This window comes from Selaginella moellendorffii, unplaced genomic scaffold, assembly GCF_000143415.4.
Source record: "Selaginella moellendorffii unplaced genomic scaffold, v1.0 SELMOscaffold_78, whole genome shotgun sequence".
Classification (NCBI taxonomy): domain Eukaryota; kingdom Viridiplantae; phylum Streptophyta; class Lycopodiopsida; order Selaginellales; family Selaginellaceae; genus Selaginella; species Selaginella moellendorffii.
This window is the reverse complement of record NW_003314339.1, coordinates 301,082-316,947: the sequence shown is the minus strand read 5'-3', so window position 1 is coordinate 316,947 and position 15,866 is coordinate 301,082. Positions and strand designations below refer to the sequence as shown.

The following is a 15,866-nucleotide window of genomic DNA, read 5'->3' as shown; positions in this document are numbered from 1 at the left end:
ATCATCGCGCGGCCAGGTTTGTGTGCACGCACGATCTTTCTCTCTGTCTCTCTCTCAAGTGTCGCGATTTAATCGGGAGCGCCTAATACCGGATGCTTGTTGATCGCCAGCTCCAGCGGCATCTCTTAAGTTCGGGCGCTCTGATCCTGCTCTCCAAGAAGAAGGAAGAGAAATAAGGTCACTTCCACGAGTTTTGGTAGCCGGCCAGCAGCACAAAATCCACTCCTTGATATTTTCGATCACAGATAAAGATAAATGCTTACAGTAGGTTGAGATCAATCAGATGAGACTTACTGCTGGAATTGGAATGTAAAGTGTTGCCAGATTTACTAACAGCAACAGTTATGTATATGCTTTAAGATAAGAAACTCATTTTATTTAATTATCTGGGCTAAAGATGTCCAAGAAACCTGATCCTTCATCATAAACTTTGAGCGTTTTGTTGCTCCTGAAAGCATTGTGAATGTCCCCCTTTAATCTTAACACTGACGGAGCAGCATCGCTTTCCTCCGTTTTTTCTTGAAAATCTCGGGCTCGGCATCTTCCCTGCACAACACGTCGTTAGAAAAGCCAACAAAACTGTGATAAAAAAAAGTGCACCTATGGCCATCCGATTCTCGGAAATTGTCCGCAGCACTTCTGCACACAACAGAGGGCCTGTAATCGCTGCATTAACACTGTTATGAACAAAAAGTTGAATTACCTTCGGTGGTGGGCATCCCTCTTGCTCTTGGAAACCTGCCTCACGCTGCTGGGACCTTCCATGACACTAAAGCACAAATGACAATGTCAAGGTGGCGATCGAATTGATGATGCATAGAGTACCTCTGAACCAAAGCCTCGTACACCTCCTTTGGAGTTGGCCATACCTTGTCGATAAGTATATGAGCTTGGCACACCCTTTCCCTGGCCACGGGCTCCCCCAACAGGATGCTCTTGAGGTCAAACTCACACATTCTTGCAAAAACCACGTTCGACTTTGAGCTGAGACAGAAAGCGCAAGATCACCAGATCAAGGAGATGAGCGATTCAAATGCACTTGCATAGTATACATACCCGAACGAAGTTCCATGAGGAATGATGCGAAACACGCGCAGATCTTTTTCAGAAAGGTCCTCTTGAAACTCAGGAGGGACTGTGTCCGGATAGTCTTCCGGGGTGAGCACTTTGACCTCCCCGGCCCTGGACACAAATATTTAAGCGAATTCACAAAGATAAGAAAAGAAAACGGGAGACATACGTCGTTGAATGTAGCACCGCGTCGAGGTAAAAGCTCCTGAACGACTTGTCTATGGGAGAAGGATTGCGAAGCATGTACCTGAACGCAAGGAAACCAAGACAAAGATAGTAAGGATAGAAGCAGAAACTGGGTTTACCAGAGTAGCTGGCTGCTGTCATGGAGCTTTTGTTTCTCAGTCACTGAAGCCTTTGCTGCTGCTTTGAGTTCAGCATCTGTAGCAGACAGAGAAGATAATGATAAACCAAAGCGCGCCATACTTACAGTTGAAGGAGCAGCCATAGAAAATATTCGCCTCTGCTTCTAGCAACATGAGCCGAGCATGCGCAACCGCATCTTCCACTTTCTCCCGGTGTGTTAGAACGTCTGGAAGAAGGCAAGGCACAAGCAAGTCCTCGATAAACGGTTCGGACTTGATGCTGCAGAGGAGCAGCTCCAGCTCTTGGTGGCTGAGTTTGCCGTAGCTTGGTGATGACTGCCGTTCAACCATTTGGACTATATCATACGAGAGGGCCTCGTAAACGGCTTGAGCTCGTTCACCAAACTTTTCACTTGAAAGATCCATCTACATGAATTGGTAAGAGACACAAAACAGAAACAAGAGGAGACACTCACCGTTTTGCGCTGAGCAAAGCGAAAAGACAGCAAAGCATTGCTGATCCTTTGAGTCGCATCTTCTACAGAAACATGAATAAGTTCAGCTCCACGATAAAACCACACAAACCCGATTCCAGAAAACGTCGAGCGAGTTGAGGGCTGCATGGGTCCTGGAGGATGTGGCGAGCAGTCTGGAAAACCTCTTCGGAGATGAAATCTTGGAAGAGATCCCAGTGTTGGTGGATGTAGAGCAAACCCAGTAAATGGGCCAAGTCTGGATCCTGAGCCACTGCATCGTACCTCGTGTTGACATATTGCCCCACCAGCCTCTTCTCCTTGGAAAACCTGCTGAGCTTGTCATACTCATTACTTATCTTGCTTAATTTCTTAAGACCCTTTCTTGATATCCGAGAACGCCGCTCCGACTCGACCCCCAGGTTTTCCATTCCCATTAGGGCTCAAGGAAGTGAGCGTGGATCGAACACGCGACCTTCAGAACTTCAGCTTCATAAAGGCGTAAACTCTAAGCCCGGCTTGCTCAAAATGAAAGAATATTCGTTGTATTAGCACGAAAACTCCCTTGAAAGGACATTGTCTTTTAGATACGCGTATGGTTTTATGGTCAGATCTTTTGTACCTGGACGAATAGGCCACACTTAAGATCCTTCTCATGCCCTGGCAGCTCCAGCGGGAACTCGGGGTCCAGATCAAACTTGTCACCCTCGGGAAGTGGGCGATTGCACGACGCCTTGACGCCGAGATCGTTGCACTCCAGCTGCATTCGCATGTCCTCGCGGACGGAAATCCGGCCAGCGACAGGGTAGAACTCTGACAGTGCCGCCGCCAAAGACTGTTTCATGTGGGAGATGATCGTCGAAAAAGGTGGCGAGGCTGCCTTAAGAAGAGGAACGACACTGGCCGAACGAGTGATGAAAACCATATATGAATGGTACAGGTACGTGGTTTTTTTTCCAGTTTTTTATACTATCACCTGGATCATGTGATGAGCCGATGGAGCGATGGGAAGTATAAACCGTCCTGGAACCTGGACGGGAATGTAGTTGTCAAGGCTGCAAGAGCGCTGTAGAGTTACTCCCTCAGCCTCCTGCAAGTCGTGCACCAGGAAATCTTGTGCTGCTGGTGACTGTCGAAGAGGACAATTGGTGGGCGATTGCCGAAGGCAAGCGGCAGCACAGATTGACAAGTTTATGGAAGACACTTCCAAGGTTGGCGAGGAGCTCAAGGCTGCTCGGAAGATGTTGATATAAAATGGATATCTGTGGTTGGGTTTTATCCTAATTAAATGAGTAGTTGTTTTTCTTCTGGACAACCGTCCTTTTATACTAGCTGTCGTTCGGCTTGAGCTACAAAAGAAACATGAGACTCACTAAAAAAGCAATGCAGAGAACTCAGAGCTTGGACTTCATTGCTGCCAACCTCATGTGCGTAGAGCAGCACTGCTTGATCCTTGAGCGTTTTTGTTGCTCCTGTGAATGTCCCCCTTTAATTAACAATGAAAGTGAAGTACCTGAATCCTCAATTTTTTCTTGAAAATCTCAGGCTGGGTGCACCACATGTCGTTAAAAAAGCGAATAAAACTGTGACAAAACAGTGCACCTGTGGCCAGCAGTACTGTGGCTTGCATTAGCACATTATAAACAAAAAGTTAATTACCTTCAATAGTGGGCATCCCTCTTGCTCTTGGAAACGTGCCTCACACTGCTGGGACCCTTCCATAACATTGAAGCACAATTGACAATGTCAATGTAAGGAGTGAATTGTAATATCTATCATTCCCCAATATCTCATGAATCAAAGGGAATACAAGAAAGAGAATGAGTAGGAAAGGAGAAAAGGAGAGAAGGGAAGAAAAACCTTCTATACTCCTCCATTAACCAGGTCCCATATATCCTACGTTCCGTATGATCCAGTCCATAACATCACTCCCCTCCCTTACGAGGACTTGACTCTGTCCTCAGAGTATGAAGGGAACACTAGGTGCCACTGAAAAAGTGTACGCAAAGATTCGAGCTCAGCCTGCATGATCCAAGTGTCCATTTCAGAATGCCTTCCCTGCCAATGGATGAGGAAGTGAGGAATTGCTCGATGCTGTAACTGGCGTACATCCACTCAAAGGATCTGATCTGGAGAAGAGCTGCTTATCTTCAAAGACACCCAAAGAAGAGGAACTGTGGCCGAAGGTGGAAGAGGTCCGAAGTGCCGCCTCAATTTGGAAACGTCAAGGTGGGAAGCTTCAAACAAAAAGCAACTTTGTTGATCTTCTCGACCACCAAGAATGGACCAAAGAACCGGATGAAGCTTGGACAGCTCTCCTTCCTAAGGTGTATCTCTGAGAATGGAAATGAACATAGATGTAGTCCCCAACCTCCAAAGTCCAAGAAGACCATGTTGTAGTTGTATATATGAACTAATATTTCATGGCTTATTTTCTCACAGATTAATTTTTATATTCAAAATGGAAAACTATATAATTTTATACCACTACTAGAAAGCAAGCATGAACAGCAAATGCCAAATATGCCAAATAATACACATTTAAAAGGAGGTTTATTGGTTATGGACTTTTATGTATTAAGTTGTGACTATTGTAAGGCTTTCTAGGTCACATTTACACCAACAGAAGCCATCAATAGCATGGATTAAGAGACAGTAGTAGCTGTGGCAACAAATACATATGACAAAGTGTGTTGACTCTTTGGCTTATATATATTATGTTATATAATATTCTAAATTAGCAAGACATTTTGGCATAGTAGCAAAACAACCAAGTAGTCCAAAAAGTTTATTTCTTTTTAATCCAAAGTTCATAAAAACTATATATCCAAGACCAAACAAAATAAGTGATGTTTAATAGAAGACTACTCTTGTTATGTATGAGCCCCCTAAAATAATAGATGAGGCATATAAAGTAATAGACCACATAGAACCTCTTGTTGTGGCTATAATGAAAAAACATTTAGTCAGATTAGAAGGAAGCAATAGAAATGATTAGAAAATCTAGTGTGCAATAAAATTTCATTTATATAAAACACAAATCCTGAAGGCTGAAAATGGAGTTGAAATTGTGCCACACAAGCACAACTCGATAAGTTGAGAGTGACAATTTGCATCAACTTTGCCAGGCCCTTCCCTAGTTCCAGATGATCCCACTCTTGCTCAATGCAGGCATGCTGCAATTCAAGGGCAAGTACTGCTGGTGATTCCAGCCAAACTAGACAATGTTCTACTCTTGCTCCTAGACAATTTTCTTGCGCTGTAACTTCCCCTGACAAGCAACATTGAAAACGTCGGTTGGACATGTCCTTCTTTGAGATGCCGGGCAACTTCAGCTTCAGGGACTTCAAGCACGACGCTGCCTGGGAGCTCGAGTAAGATATATAGGCCATTTGTCTTCGTCAGTCGTCGCTCTCATTCTTTCAATCTGTTGCATAGATAGAAGCTTCCTGCTGCTCATGTATATGGATGACTCGCCATATGGCGTGACGATGTAAGAGACACTGTCTTTCTCGCGTTAACCCAGGCAATGAGTGCTATCTGTCAGGTAGGAATTCCAATAAAGAAGCTGGGACCGATGATGCGGTAATTAATCTTGCTTTGATCCATCCGTTCTGATATTGTATTTGCGCCTACCATGATCTTGGAAATTTCTTGGAGTTTTAAAACCGTTAAGCAAAAGAATACCGATACTGGTCTTGGCCTCGAGCGCATGGCAAAAATACTGCAAAAGGTAGATATCGTTCTTCCTCCTTTTACATTTCCACCTTCCTCTCATCATGTTTTCTCGTGCCAAATAACTGCGAAATAGATCTCATCTATCCTATCATCCAACGTGCTTCTGAGCTGGCTGGAGAATTATACAGCTGCTGACGGGACTAAAGCTTACCTCAAGGTAAGTCCGACATCTTGCTCGATCCCGGCCTAAAGTTTTTGTCCGATACAGGTTATTGGTGATCACTTGCGAGCTGGAGTGACACGATACCTACGGGAAATCATCGTGGAAATCACCAGGAGAGAATGCTGTCCAAGTTGACATGGCAGGCTTTGAGACCGAAATGGAGTATCAGAGACGGCAATCTCAGGAAGCTCACAACGTGTTTAGTTTGTCAGCTGGAGGGACAGCCACCGAGCTTCCTTGGCTGAGAGCATGAACACGTCTTTTCCGGCTTGGCGCTTCCATCTCTTCTGCACGTAGCCCAGCTTCTGAGAAAGGAGCTTCTCTCCTCTTTCCCGTGTCTGAACAAATCGTAGCTCTTCAGCGTGATCTATCATAGCACATACTTGTCTCTGCAGCTTGTCAAAAACTGTATAAAATTGGGTGCCTTGTACAGTGCTCATTTGAGAAGCTGCACTTTTTGCAATTGATCTACAACACCCTTGGACTTCTCTCCTTTCTCAGTTCTGCTCATCTGACACTCAGTATATCAAGAATAAAAGACCGGACTGTATACACTATAGTTACCACCCACCCACGAAGAGCCGACCCTCCATAGCTGCGGACGCACAGAATATTCGAGGACACAGCATTGCGCCATCTGTTCATATGTCCAAAAAGGTAGACGCATGTCTGGCAGAGGAAGAAAAGCTTTCTTTGCTACTGGGCTCCCAGTAGCGCCAAGAAAGCAAGGATGATTCTCAACTGGCAGAAATTTGACACTTTCTTAATGACATCTTTCCACTCTCCATCTTTCTCAATGACAATGAAAGATGACGATGATCTTGTTACAGTGAAAGGAGAGAAGTCCAAGGGTGTTGTGGATCAATTGCAAAATATGCAGCTTCTCAAGTGAGCATTGTACAAGGCATCCAATTTTATACAGTTTTTGACAAGCTGCAGAGACAAGTATGTGATCAAACACCATGATCAAAGCCTCTCCCATGAGCCACAGTATTTCCTTGTCCAATCCCTGTGTGGAGCGCTCATCCTTGAACTTGGCACAGGAGACCAGCTTCCTCCACCTTTGCCCTCATCGTCATCCAGGCCAGGGATGACCAAGCTTCCATGCACCAACGTGGCTAGAACCATTGCAGCAAGGATGCGATCACAGGGAAGCGCAGCGGGCACGAGCTCATCCGGGCGAGCAAGCCACATTGCAATGCCCGTTTTGGGCATCTTGACTAGGCGATCAAGGTCTTCCATTGGATCCAGGATCCGAATTCCTTCTCCTGGAACATCATCTTACGAGTCATTCACAAAGACAATTGCATCGGTGATGCGAGGAATCCCTTCATTTCTCTCGAGAAGAGGTGGTAACTGGGACGAAAATGGTGAGCGCATATGCCAGGATTGGGCATTGTGACGACGCACAAATGACGAGAATGCTGCAACGAGGTCGCTCGCATAACGCTTGTTCTTCGATGTCCCGCCTGGGATCTAGTCGCCATGATCATCGAAGGTGGTCTTTGGGGGCCGAGACATCCATCATTTACCATGCTTCTTGAACGAGCAATGGGTACCAGATTCTCAGACTGTCTCCAGTCGGCCGGCCTTCTCTTTCTTATGCATCGTTCTTGTTTTCTTCTTCTTTCCATTCTATCGATCTGATCGTTCTCTCGTCTCCCAGCTAAATCCTTTGACAAAGGAAAGCAAGAGGCTCCTGGATTTGGACGTGAGCTTCAGTGAGATCGCCTACTCGGGTGTGGATCAAGTTTCCTCAGCATTTCGTTGTTTAACGGACACAATTTTTCTCTCTTCTAAAGAACGAAAGAGATTGGCCAAGGATAGAGCACTTCTTCTCCTTAAGCTACTGATTCTTTTTTCTGCTCGAAAAGACAGCGCCCTGTGAAGTGCTGTCGGGGTTTTCATGAATCCACTGGAAGAGATTAAACTTTTGAAGATGCTCGCCAGTCCAGATCTCCTAGAACAAGGTAAGCGCATCCATCTTAGCATTGTATCGTCCGGAGTGGACATCCGTCACAACACTTATCTTGGAAACTTGCTCGTCCAAATGTATGGAAGGTGTGGTAGTATCATCGACGCCAGGGCCGTCTTCCAAGAGATTTGGACGAGGAACGTTTTCTCGTGGACGCTCATGACTGCCGCATATATCCAGAATGGGCATATGGAGCTCGCATTACGGCTCCTCCAGGAGATGGACCTGGATGGATCTAGCCGACCCGACAGTTTCGTCTTTGCAAACTCGGTTCGCGCCTGTGCAGCCTTGCAAGATCTCGCCACCGCTCGAGCTCTCCACGACCGGATTTTCGCCACTGGACTGCTCCACTCGGACACACTGCTGCAAAACTCGCTTGTCAACCTCTACTCCAAGTGTGGCAGCCTTGCCGATGCCATCCGAGTGTTTGACGAGATTAGCAACAAGGATCTGGTGTCTTGGAACTCGATGCTGCGAGCTCACGTCGAGAATGGAGAGCCTCTGAAAGCTCTCAAGCTCCATCAGCGGATGGAGCTGGAAGGGGTCTGGAATGAAGCTGACGATATCACTCTCCTATGCCTCGTTCAAGCCTGTGCTGATCTCGGGAGCCTGACAGTGGCACGGGAACTGGACACTCGGATCACGAGAAGCAGAGCCATGGCTGCTAAGATGGCGAACGGCCTGGTGAGCATGTATGCCAAGTGTGGGAGTCTGGAGGATGCCGAGGATGTTTTCGAGGATTTGCCGAGCAGCAGCAAGAGCGTCGTGGCCTGGACCTGTTTGATCGATGGCTATGCTCAAGCTGGTCGTGGCAAGGATGCGTTGCGAGCCTATAGGAGAATGGAACTGGAAGGAGTGAAGCCCGACACTGTTGCGTTCGTCGCTGTTCTTGGCGGCTGTGATCTTTCGTCCGATATCAGGAAGATCCACAGCTCTGTCCAGGAAGCCGGACTGGAAATGACGATTGGTGTTGCAACAGCTCTTACAAATGCCTATGGTAGATGTCACGAAGTTGATGCTGCGAGGAAGATCTTTGACGCGATGCCGGAGAAGAACGTAGTCACTTGGAACTCCATGGTTGCGGCCTACTCCCAGCACGGGCTGTGTGATACAGCCATTGAGCTCTTTCGAGCGTTGCACTTGGAAGGCCTCAAACCCAGTGCCCTCACCTTTGTAAACGCGCTGGGTGCTTGCGGGGACGATGCAGCCGCTGTCCAAGAGATTTTATCACAAGTTCTCGAGATGAAAGTCACGATTCCTCCCCTTCTCGAGAATTCGTTGGTCGGAGCTCTAGCTAGGTGTGGGAGATTGCTGCATGACGACATCGTAAATAATCTGATCGTCCCCGAAAAACGAGACGTGGTGTCTTGGACTTGTTTGCTTGGAGCATACAGCCAGCACGGTCTCGGAGACGAAGCCATGCAGACATTTTGCTGGATGAGCTTGCAAGGCGTGAGGCCGAACGCGATCACCTTCGTCCACATTATCAATGCATGTCGCTCGGAGAAAGAACTTATGCAAATTCACGAGCTGCTGGAATCAAGCTCTTGTCTTAATGTCGATGATCATCTCCAAGTTGCGAATGCTCTGGTAAACTCGTATTCTTCATTCAGGTGCCTGAGTAGCGGCCGGAATGTCTTTGACAAGCTCTCGAGCTCCAAGAACAGCGAGCATCTGTGGACGAGTATGATGTCGAGTTACACCCGACATAGCTTTGCTGGCGAGGCCTTGAATCTCCACTGGCAGATGAACGTGCTTGGAGTCGTCCCGGACGAGTTCACGTACTTGAGCGTGCTCGGTGCGTGTTCGAGCCTCAGAAACGTTGAACAAGGCCGAGAAACGCATGCGAGGATTCTGGAACGCAGTCTTGAAACAAACATGAGTCTAGCCTGTGCTCTGGTGACAATGTATGGCGAGTGTGGATGCCTCGAGAGTGCCAAGGCCATCTTCGACGGCATGGCGAGCACAAGAGACGTGGTTGCCTGGACAAGCATGATCGGAGCGAGCTCTCGTTGCAAAGATGGAAGACGAACAATGGAGTTGTTTCGAGAGATGAGCCTAGCAGGAGTAAATCCAAATGAGGTATCTCTCACCTGTCTTCTCAATGCGTGCAGCCATCTCGGGATGATGGACGAAGCCAAGAGCTACTTCTCGTCCATGGCCCAAGACTACAGCATCTCCGCGACCGTGGAACATTTGAGATGCTTGGTGGATCTCCTGGCGAGATCTGGGAAGCTAGACGAGGCGGAGTTTCTAGTGTCGAGCAAAGTTTCACCTGAGGATGGAAGACTGGAAAAGTCTGACGCCAGTGTAGCTCTAACCATTCTTCTCAGTGGCTGTCGAATGCACGGTGACGCTCCAACGAGTGTCCGAGCTGCAACCGCGTGCCTCAACTGGGAACCAAATGAGGCCAGCTCGTATGTGCTCGTGGCACAAATCTGTGGAGCTGCGTGAGCTTGCACCACCTAGCATACGCTTTGCCAACTTCACTGTTCTCAGACACTAATATCAGAAGAGGTTTCTGTGACGGAAGCTTTGATATTAAGTTCATTGTGAACAAACATTTCCATTTACCATGGGAAAGATAGTGACATTTCAGGCTCCATGTCAGTCCCATCTTCTTTCTTATACCCTTGAAACTTGAAGTCCCGAAAGTGACAGTCTGAGACAGTGAAGATGAGCTTGTAGTAAGGTGGTGGCACACTATCTCCGAGTGAATACCAGCAATCATATTTCTGCACCACCTCCAGGAACTAGAGTGTGGAAAGAAACTCTACAAACACCAAGACAAGTGAACATGGAGCTGTTTAAGGACTTAAGCTTTTTCATGCTCTAGTGTTAAGTATCATTGTGGCCGTCTAGAGGTTTGTCCTCCTCAGCACTAGCCTTGTTGGCAGTGTTATATTATTCTCCATCACACTACCCACTTATTTTTGTTTCCTGCCAAATCCTTTTTTTGTATTTGTTCTCCAATTAATCATATTTAGTTTAAAACAAAAGGAAACCCATAATCTTGACTTTGTCTTGGTAGTAAACACATTTTAACCTGGAACCTAAAAAATTTTATGATCCAAAGGTGTGGTTAAATAACTAAAGTAGAATGAAAAATTTAATCACTTACATAGAGTTAACCACTATTATTGCTTTTTTATCCCCATTTATCCCCTAAAGTTCTAAAAATTCACAATGACCATATATCTAAATTTCATCACATGATTATATATACTACATTCACCCCCACTCAAAGATGTTAATGTTATTGATTATTAAGGAATAACTCAATATATATAATTTCAAATTTAAAGGTAGAAATATACTTTACTCAAAGGTTTAATCAATAGGAATTAAATCTGTGTGAATTGCTTTAATACCACATATAACACACTTTAATTATCTCCCCTTAAAGCTAATTAAAAAAGAGGAGCAATTATTTAATAAGAGAACCTTTAATGGCTATTTTATCCCACTACACTAATGAAGGCAAGTACATTAGAGGATGTGTACAAACTCCTGTATGGCAAGTGTGGACTACAAAGACTGGACCTGAGCTGGAAGTTGTCAATCTTGTTCCTTTGTGATTTGCAAACCCATGCCAGCATGACCCGTCACCACTCCAGACTGCTGAATTCTTAAAGGGCGAAGTCACAAATACTTTTTCAGCCTCTCGTCAGCTTGATCCTGGGACTCGGAGCGCAGGTGGAAAACGAAGTGTACCTGTCGTCGACTGCGATGAGGGCATTGGAATCAGTCAGCGATCACCACTGCCATTGAGAGGCCAGCTTTCTTGCCGTCACTCGTCATTATCTCTGCATAGCAAGGCAAGAAGGATTCCGTAAACCAAAGGAAAACGAAGAGGTCATACATTCCCAATGTCCTAAGGGCACGTCGCCCGCCTACGCTCGAGGCGCCAGCAATGTGAACAAATAGAAATGGTCCCAGATGTCGTGTGGGAGTGTGAGGTTGCGCAGAGAGTGTGGAAACAGGTGAGCTTGGGTGCAGAACCACAACCACTTTGAGCCAGTCTCGGCAGTGATTTCCTTCTGGTGGAGGATGTCCCTTTAGTTCATGAGCCCAAAATGGCTGCCATGCTGTGCAATGAGGACCCTTAGATCGACCTTACGGTGGAACTGGACAATGTGGCAGTATGACATCGCTGCCCTACTGGGAAACCGTTCGTTACCAGGAGTTTCCAAAACGCTATAGTCCGCCTCCACCCTGAATTCGACCCATCGGTCCTATAGCTTTGGCACCTCCACTCGTGCTAGTTCTCGACTAGTCATAAGCCCATTGCACAATTCTTTCACCTGATATGTGAAGAAACCATTCCCTCCTCTCTGGCAGGCCGTGGGCTCCCAGTCCAGGTCCTCGATGATGAGTCTCCACCATCCGTCCCCATCCCCCATCAATCCGTTTGGGCAACTGGCACAGCACACCCGTATCCTCCCTTCGACCTTGTCGTCTCGTCCAGTACATCCGGCATCTGTTGAGCTTCGCCTACAAGAATGCCCCCCACCACTCTCAGCGGGCGACCAGTGTTTTTCTCCGGCAACATCGCAAACCAGAATTCTAATCTTCCCAAGCCGGCACAGGGGCTGAGAACACGCCTGCTTCCCTCTCAGCTCCTCAATAAGCACATCTCGCTGGATCGCTACAAAGTCCCCTCCCTGTAAGCAGCGCCGCCCCTGTTGGGGCAGAAAAAGATGATTTCTTGCAGCATTTTGTGGGTGCTGCCGTGCCAGTTTTTTATGTCGTGCCACTTTTTTCTGTCGTGACGAAGAGTTTCAGCCTACAATGGTCAAATCGACGGCGTGCTTGGCTACGGAATCGTGAAAGAAAAATCCAGTCCTCAAACAGTTAATCCCAAAGCTTTCACTGGATCGCTCAAACAGTGAGAGTGATATCACCAGTGAGAATGAAATGCACTGGCCTCATGCTGGGTCTTCTCGCGGGATTAAGATCCACGCACATGAGCGCGGTCTTGAGAGCTCGGCTTGCCTCTCCAGCGTCGAAGTCCCCATTCAGTCTGAAATCCACTGCGTCCAAAAGCCGGTTGTCCATGTAACAGTCTTGCACCCATGGAAGCAGCAAGCTCTTCCCTGTGTTGAATTTGGTCACCACCTTTCTCCCACACACCACCTCGAGCGCCACCATTCCAAAACTATACACGTCCGTGGTTGGAGTGAATGAAAACGTTTGGAAGATCTCCGGAGCCATGTATCCGAGCGTTCCAGCAATGGTGGTCGATTCCATGTTGTCAGCTCTATCACGCTCCAGTGCTCGAGCGAGGCCAAAGTCTCCCAGTCGGGCATTGAAGTCCGCGTCAAGCATCACGTTGCTACTCTTGATATCTCTGTGCACGACTTGCTGATCCCAGTCTTCGTGGATGTAGAGAAGCGCCGCCGCGAGGCCGCAAAGAATTCTATACCTCACCTCCCAGGGAAGAACGGGCTCGTCGGGATCGAAGAGAGCTCGATCGAGGCTCCCGCGAGGCATGAAGTCGTAGACTAGGATGAGCTCTCGCTTTTGCTTGCACCACCCCCGGAGCTTGACGAGATTACGATGGCTCAGCTGGCTGATGATTTGCACCTCGGCAAGAAACTCTCGTTCGCCTTGCTGTGAGTCTTTGGAGATCCGCTTCACCGCTACTAGAGACTGATCCTTCGGAAGCACACCTTTGTAGACGCTGCCGAATCCGCCCCGGCCGAGCAAGTTGTCTTCGCTAAAGTTGTTTGTTGCGGCGCTCAGATCTGCGTATGAGATGCTGTGAGGGAGCTGGACGAGATCGTTTTCCTGCGCCTTTCGCCTCCTTGAGAGCGCTACCAAGGTTGTCACTCCAATGATTCCGAGCAAAACTAAAAAAGCTGACGACAATGAAGATCCAAGTATGATTGCCCGAGAAGTCTGCGTGTCACCTCTGCTGCCAGGATCCTCCGTCACCGGGAGGAAGAGCTCGCTGCTATCAAACTTCCACGACAAGATCTTGTGGAAGTCGATGTTTTTCGATCCAGATCCAGCGGAGAAGCCGACGAAAGTATTCTCTTTTGAAATGATGGAGCATATATCAAAGCTGTGCTCCAGGACCAGGCTTCCAACTCTGGTCCTCGTCACGTTGTCCGAGACGTAAACTCGCAGCCTCTTAGCGGTGGCGTTGTAATCGATCCTAGCAGCCATTGGAGCTCCGGAGCCGAGAAAGACCTGGAAGGGATAGAGCGAGCTCGAGCTGATGGATAGCATGCTGTTGAGATTGAGACCGACGTGATTGTTGTCAATGTCTTGGAACGCTGGGTACATCCCTGGCTGGTTTCGAAAGGTGTCAAACTCCACCGCTGCCAAATTGTTGGACGGAAATCCATTCGTGTTCTTGTCAAAGAGGCCCATCCAACGTCCATAGCTCTCGTTCGAAGGCGCGGTCGCGTTCGGGGCGATGGTAAACGCAAAGCCGTCGGCGTTGACAAGGTCAGACTCTTTCTTCTGGATGAGGAAAGTGAAGTCAGTCACGAACGACGCCATGAATCCCGACGAGTTGCACAACTGAATGGTCTGCCTCCGCATTGCTCTTCCAAAGCTGAAGGTGCGATCGCCGGTGAGATGGAGCGCTCCATTGCTTATGTTTGCATCTCCCGAGAGGATGAAATCCGCCAAGAAGTCTGGGAAATTCTCATATCCAAAGCTTACCTGGCACTTCACTCCAAGATTAAAAGCCGAGAAGAAGAGCAGCGACACCCAAATCACTCCGACCACCATGATTTCGCTTCTCGATACCACAATTAACTCAACTTCAGTCATTAAAACTCCAACTTGGTTGTACGTGTCGCCGAATGGTAGTTCCACGAAGTCGTGATAGGAATTCTTATAATAACGATACTAACAGTCAATCTTGAACATTTGGTAATGGCTAATTCGTTGCTAAGGAGTTTTTTTTTTCATTGCGAGGCGAGAGCATGGTCTTGAAGGTTGACATGCAGGTGTCGAGGAAAGTCCTGGCTTGCGATAGTCAGTGATAGCCACGAGTTAGCATTTGGGATGCTTGCAGGATCGAAGTAGCCACAATCCCGTGCCACAGGCGTTTTGGCAAGATGGTATGACCAGGCGCGCTGGAAGAATCGATCCTGCACTTGAGACGTCGAGCAAGAAGCCCCAGAGCGATGGAATTGCGTGGAACGTTTTGACTGCGGTATTTGCCCAGAGAAATGAGAAATCTCGAGCACTGACAGGCGGTCATGCTGGAAAGAATCCCGCTGCGGGATCGCTTCTCCATATGCCTAGTCTGGGTCTCTGCGCTTGAGAAGCAAGGAAAGCAATGGAAGTATGAGCAAACAGAGAAGAAAGCAAGGGGAAAAACAGTTACATTGCTCTGACATCTGAGAGATATTGAGCACTGGGAAAAACAGGAGGGCAACTACATTGTGACGTCCAGGGCTTTCTAACTAATGAGAATGTTTGTGTAGGTCCTTGAAGTGCTAATTCTTTCTATGTTGACAAAGCGTGGACAAGTGGACGACGTCCAGGACCAAAGTTTAAGCTGCTTCATCTTTGTTTCCACAAAGATACCGCTGCTCATAGCTTTCCTCTCCAGGAAGCTGAATACGAGGCCTCCCAGCTGTTAATAGATCTAATAAGAAAAGAGATAGTGGGGACATGAATTATTAACATAGATCCGGCCCGTTACAGTTAAGCAACATTTAGCATACTTTTATTAGACTACTAATTAAAATGTTTTTTTGAGTTGAGATTGTCGATCGTAATCGCCGCGAGAGTCCAAACCTATTGTAGGAAATTACCAAGTTGGACAACAAACGACTAACTTTGTAAGCAGTATATGAATGACTGAATGCCAGAACGAATATTTCCATTGAGTTAAGTAAACAAGGGTCCAACGTTTCCACAGACTATTCGTTCATGTGCGGCCTGATTTTTCTTTTTTCCCTTGGATTTGACTGTAGAGAAGCTGTGAGAGCCGGATTGTGTGCACCAAATGGAAAGGATTCCATTTTGTTTTTGCTTATTCCTCGTCCTACTTCCTCTGGATGGACGCACACTGCTCATAACATGGCTCCAGAGCACAAAACACTAACGGTTAGGAAGCTATAAAACAACAGGAAAAGCTTCGCTCAGAATATAAACCGGGTTCTGAAGAGACA

General features: G+C 47.2%; 3 protein-coding genes across 4 annotated transcripts; 1 reads left to right on the top strand and 2 right to left on the bottom strand.

Annotated features, from left to right (window-relative positions):
* Positions 1–354: 354 nt before the first annotated feature.
* LOC9662802 lies at positions 355–2,334 on the bottom strand. 2 transcript variants are annotated; one of them, XM_024660836.1, is made up of 10 exons: positions 1,962–2,334; positions 1,853–1,914; positions 1,502–1,802; positions 1,377–1,452; positions 1,241–1,318; positions 1,057–1,182; positions 826–984; positions 704–769; positions 601–657; positions 355–546 (listed from the first exon to the last, which is right to left on the bottom strand). In XM_024660836.1, the coding sequence occupies exons 1-10, from the start codon at positions 2,284–2,286 to the stop codon at positions 480–482; spliced, it is 1,317 nt and encodes a 438-aa protein (XP_024516604.1). In that variant the 5' UTR covers positions 2,287–2,334; the 3' UTR covers positions 355–479. The 2 variants fall into 2 exon arrangements, with proteins under 2 accessions (XP_024516604.1, XP_024516605.1); XM_024660837.1 differs by having other exon boundaries at positions 601–639.
* Positions 2,335–7,656: 5,322 nt separating this feature from the next.
* Positions 7,657–10,179, top strand: LOC9643180 (pentatricopeptide repeat-containing protein DOT4, chloroplastic). Its single transcript, XM_024660866.1, has one exon. It carries the CDS (start codon positions 7,657–7,659, stop codon positions 10,177–10,179), a length of 2,523 nt encoding a protein of 840 aa, XP_024516634.1.
* Positions 10,180–12,552: 2,373 nt separating this feature from the next.
* Positions 12,553–14,469, bottom strand: LOC9662800 (L-type lectin-domain containing receptor kinase S.4). The gene has a single exon (XM_002986963.2). It carries the CDS (start codon positions 14,467–14,469, stop codon positions 12,607–12,609), a length of 1,863 nt encoding a protein of 620 aa, XP_002987009.1. The 3' UTR covers positions 12,553–12,606.
* Between the last annotated feature and the right edge of the window lie 1,397 nt (positions 14,470–15,866).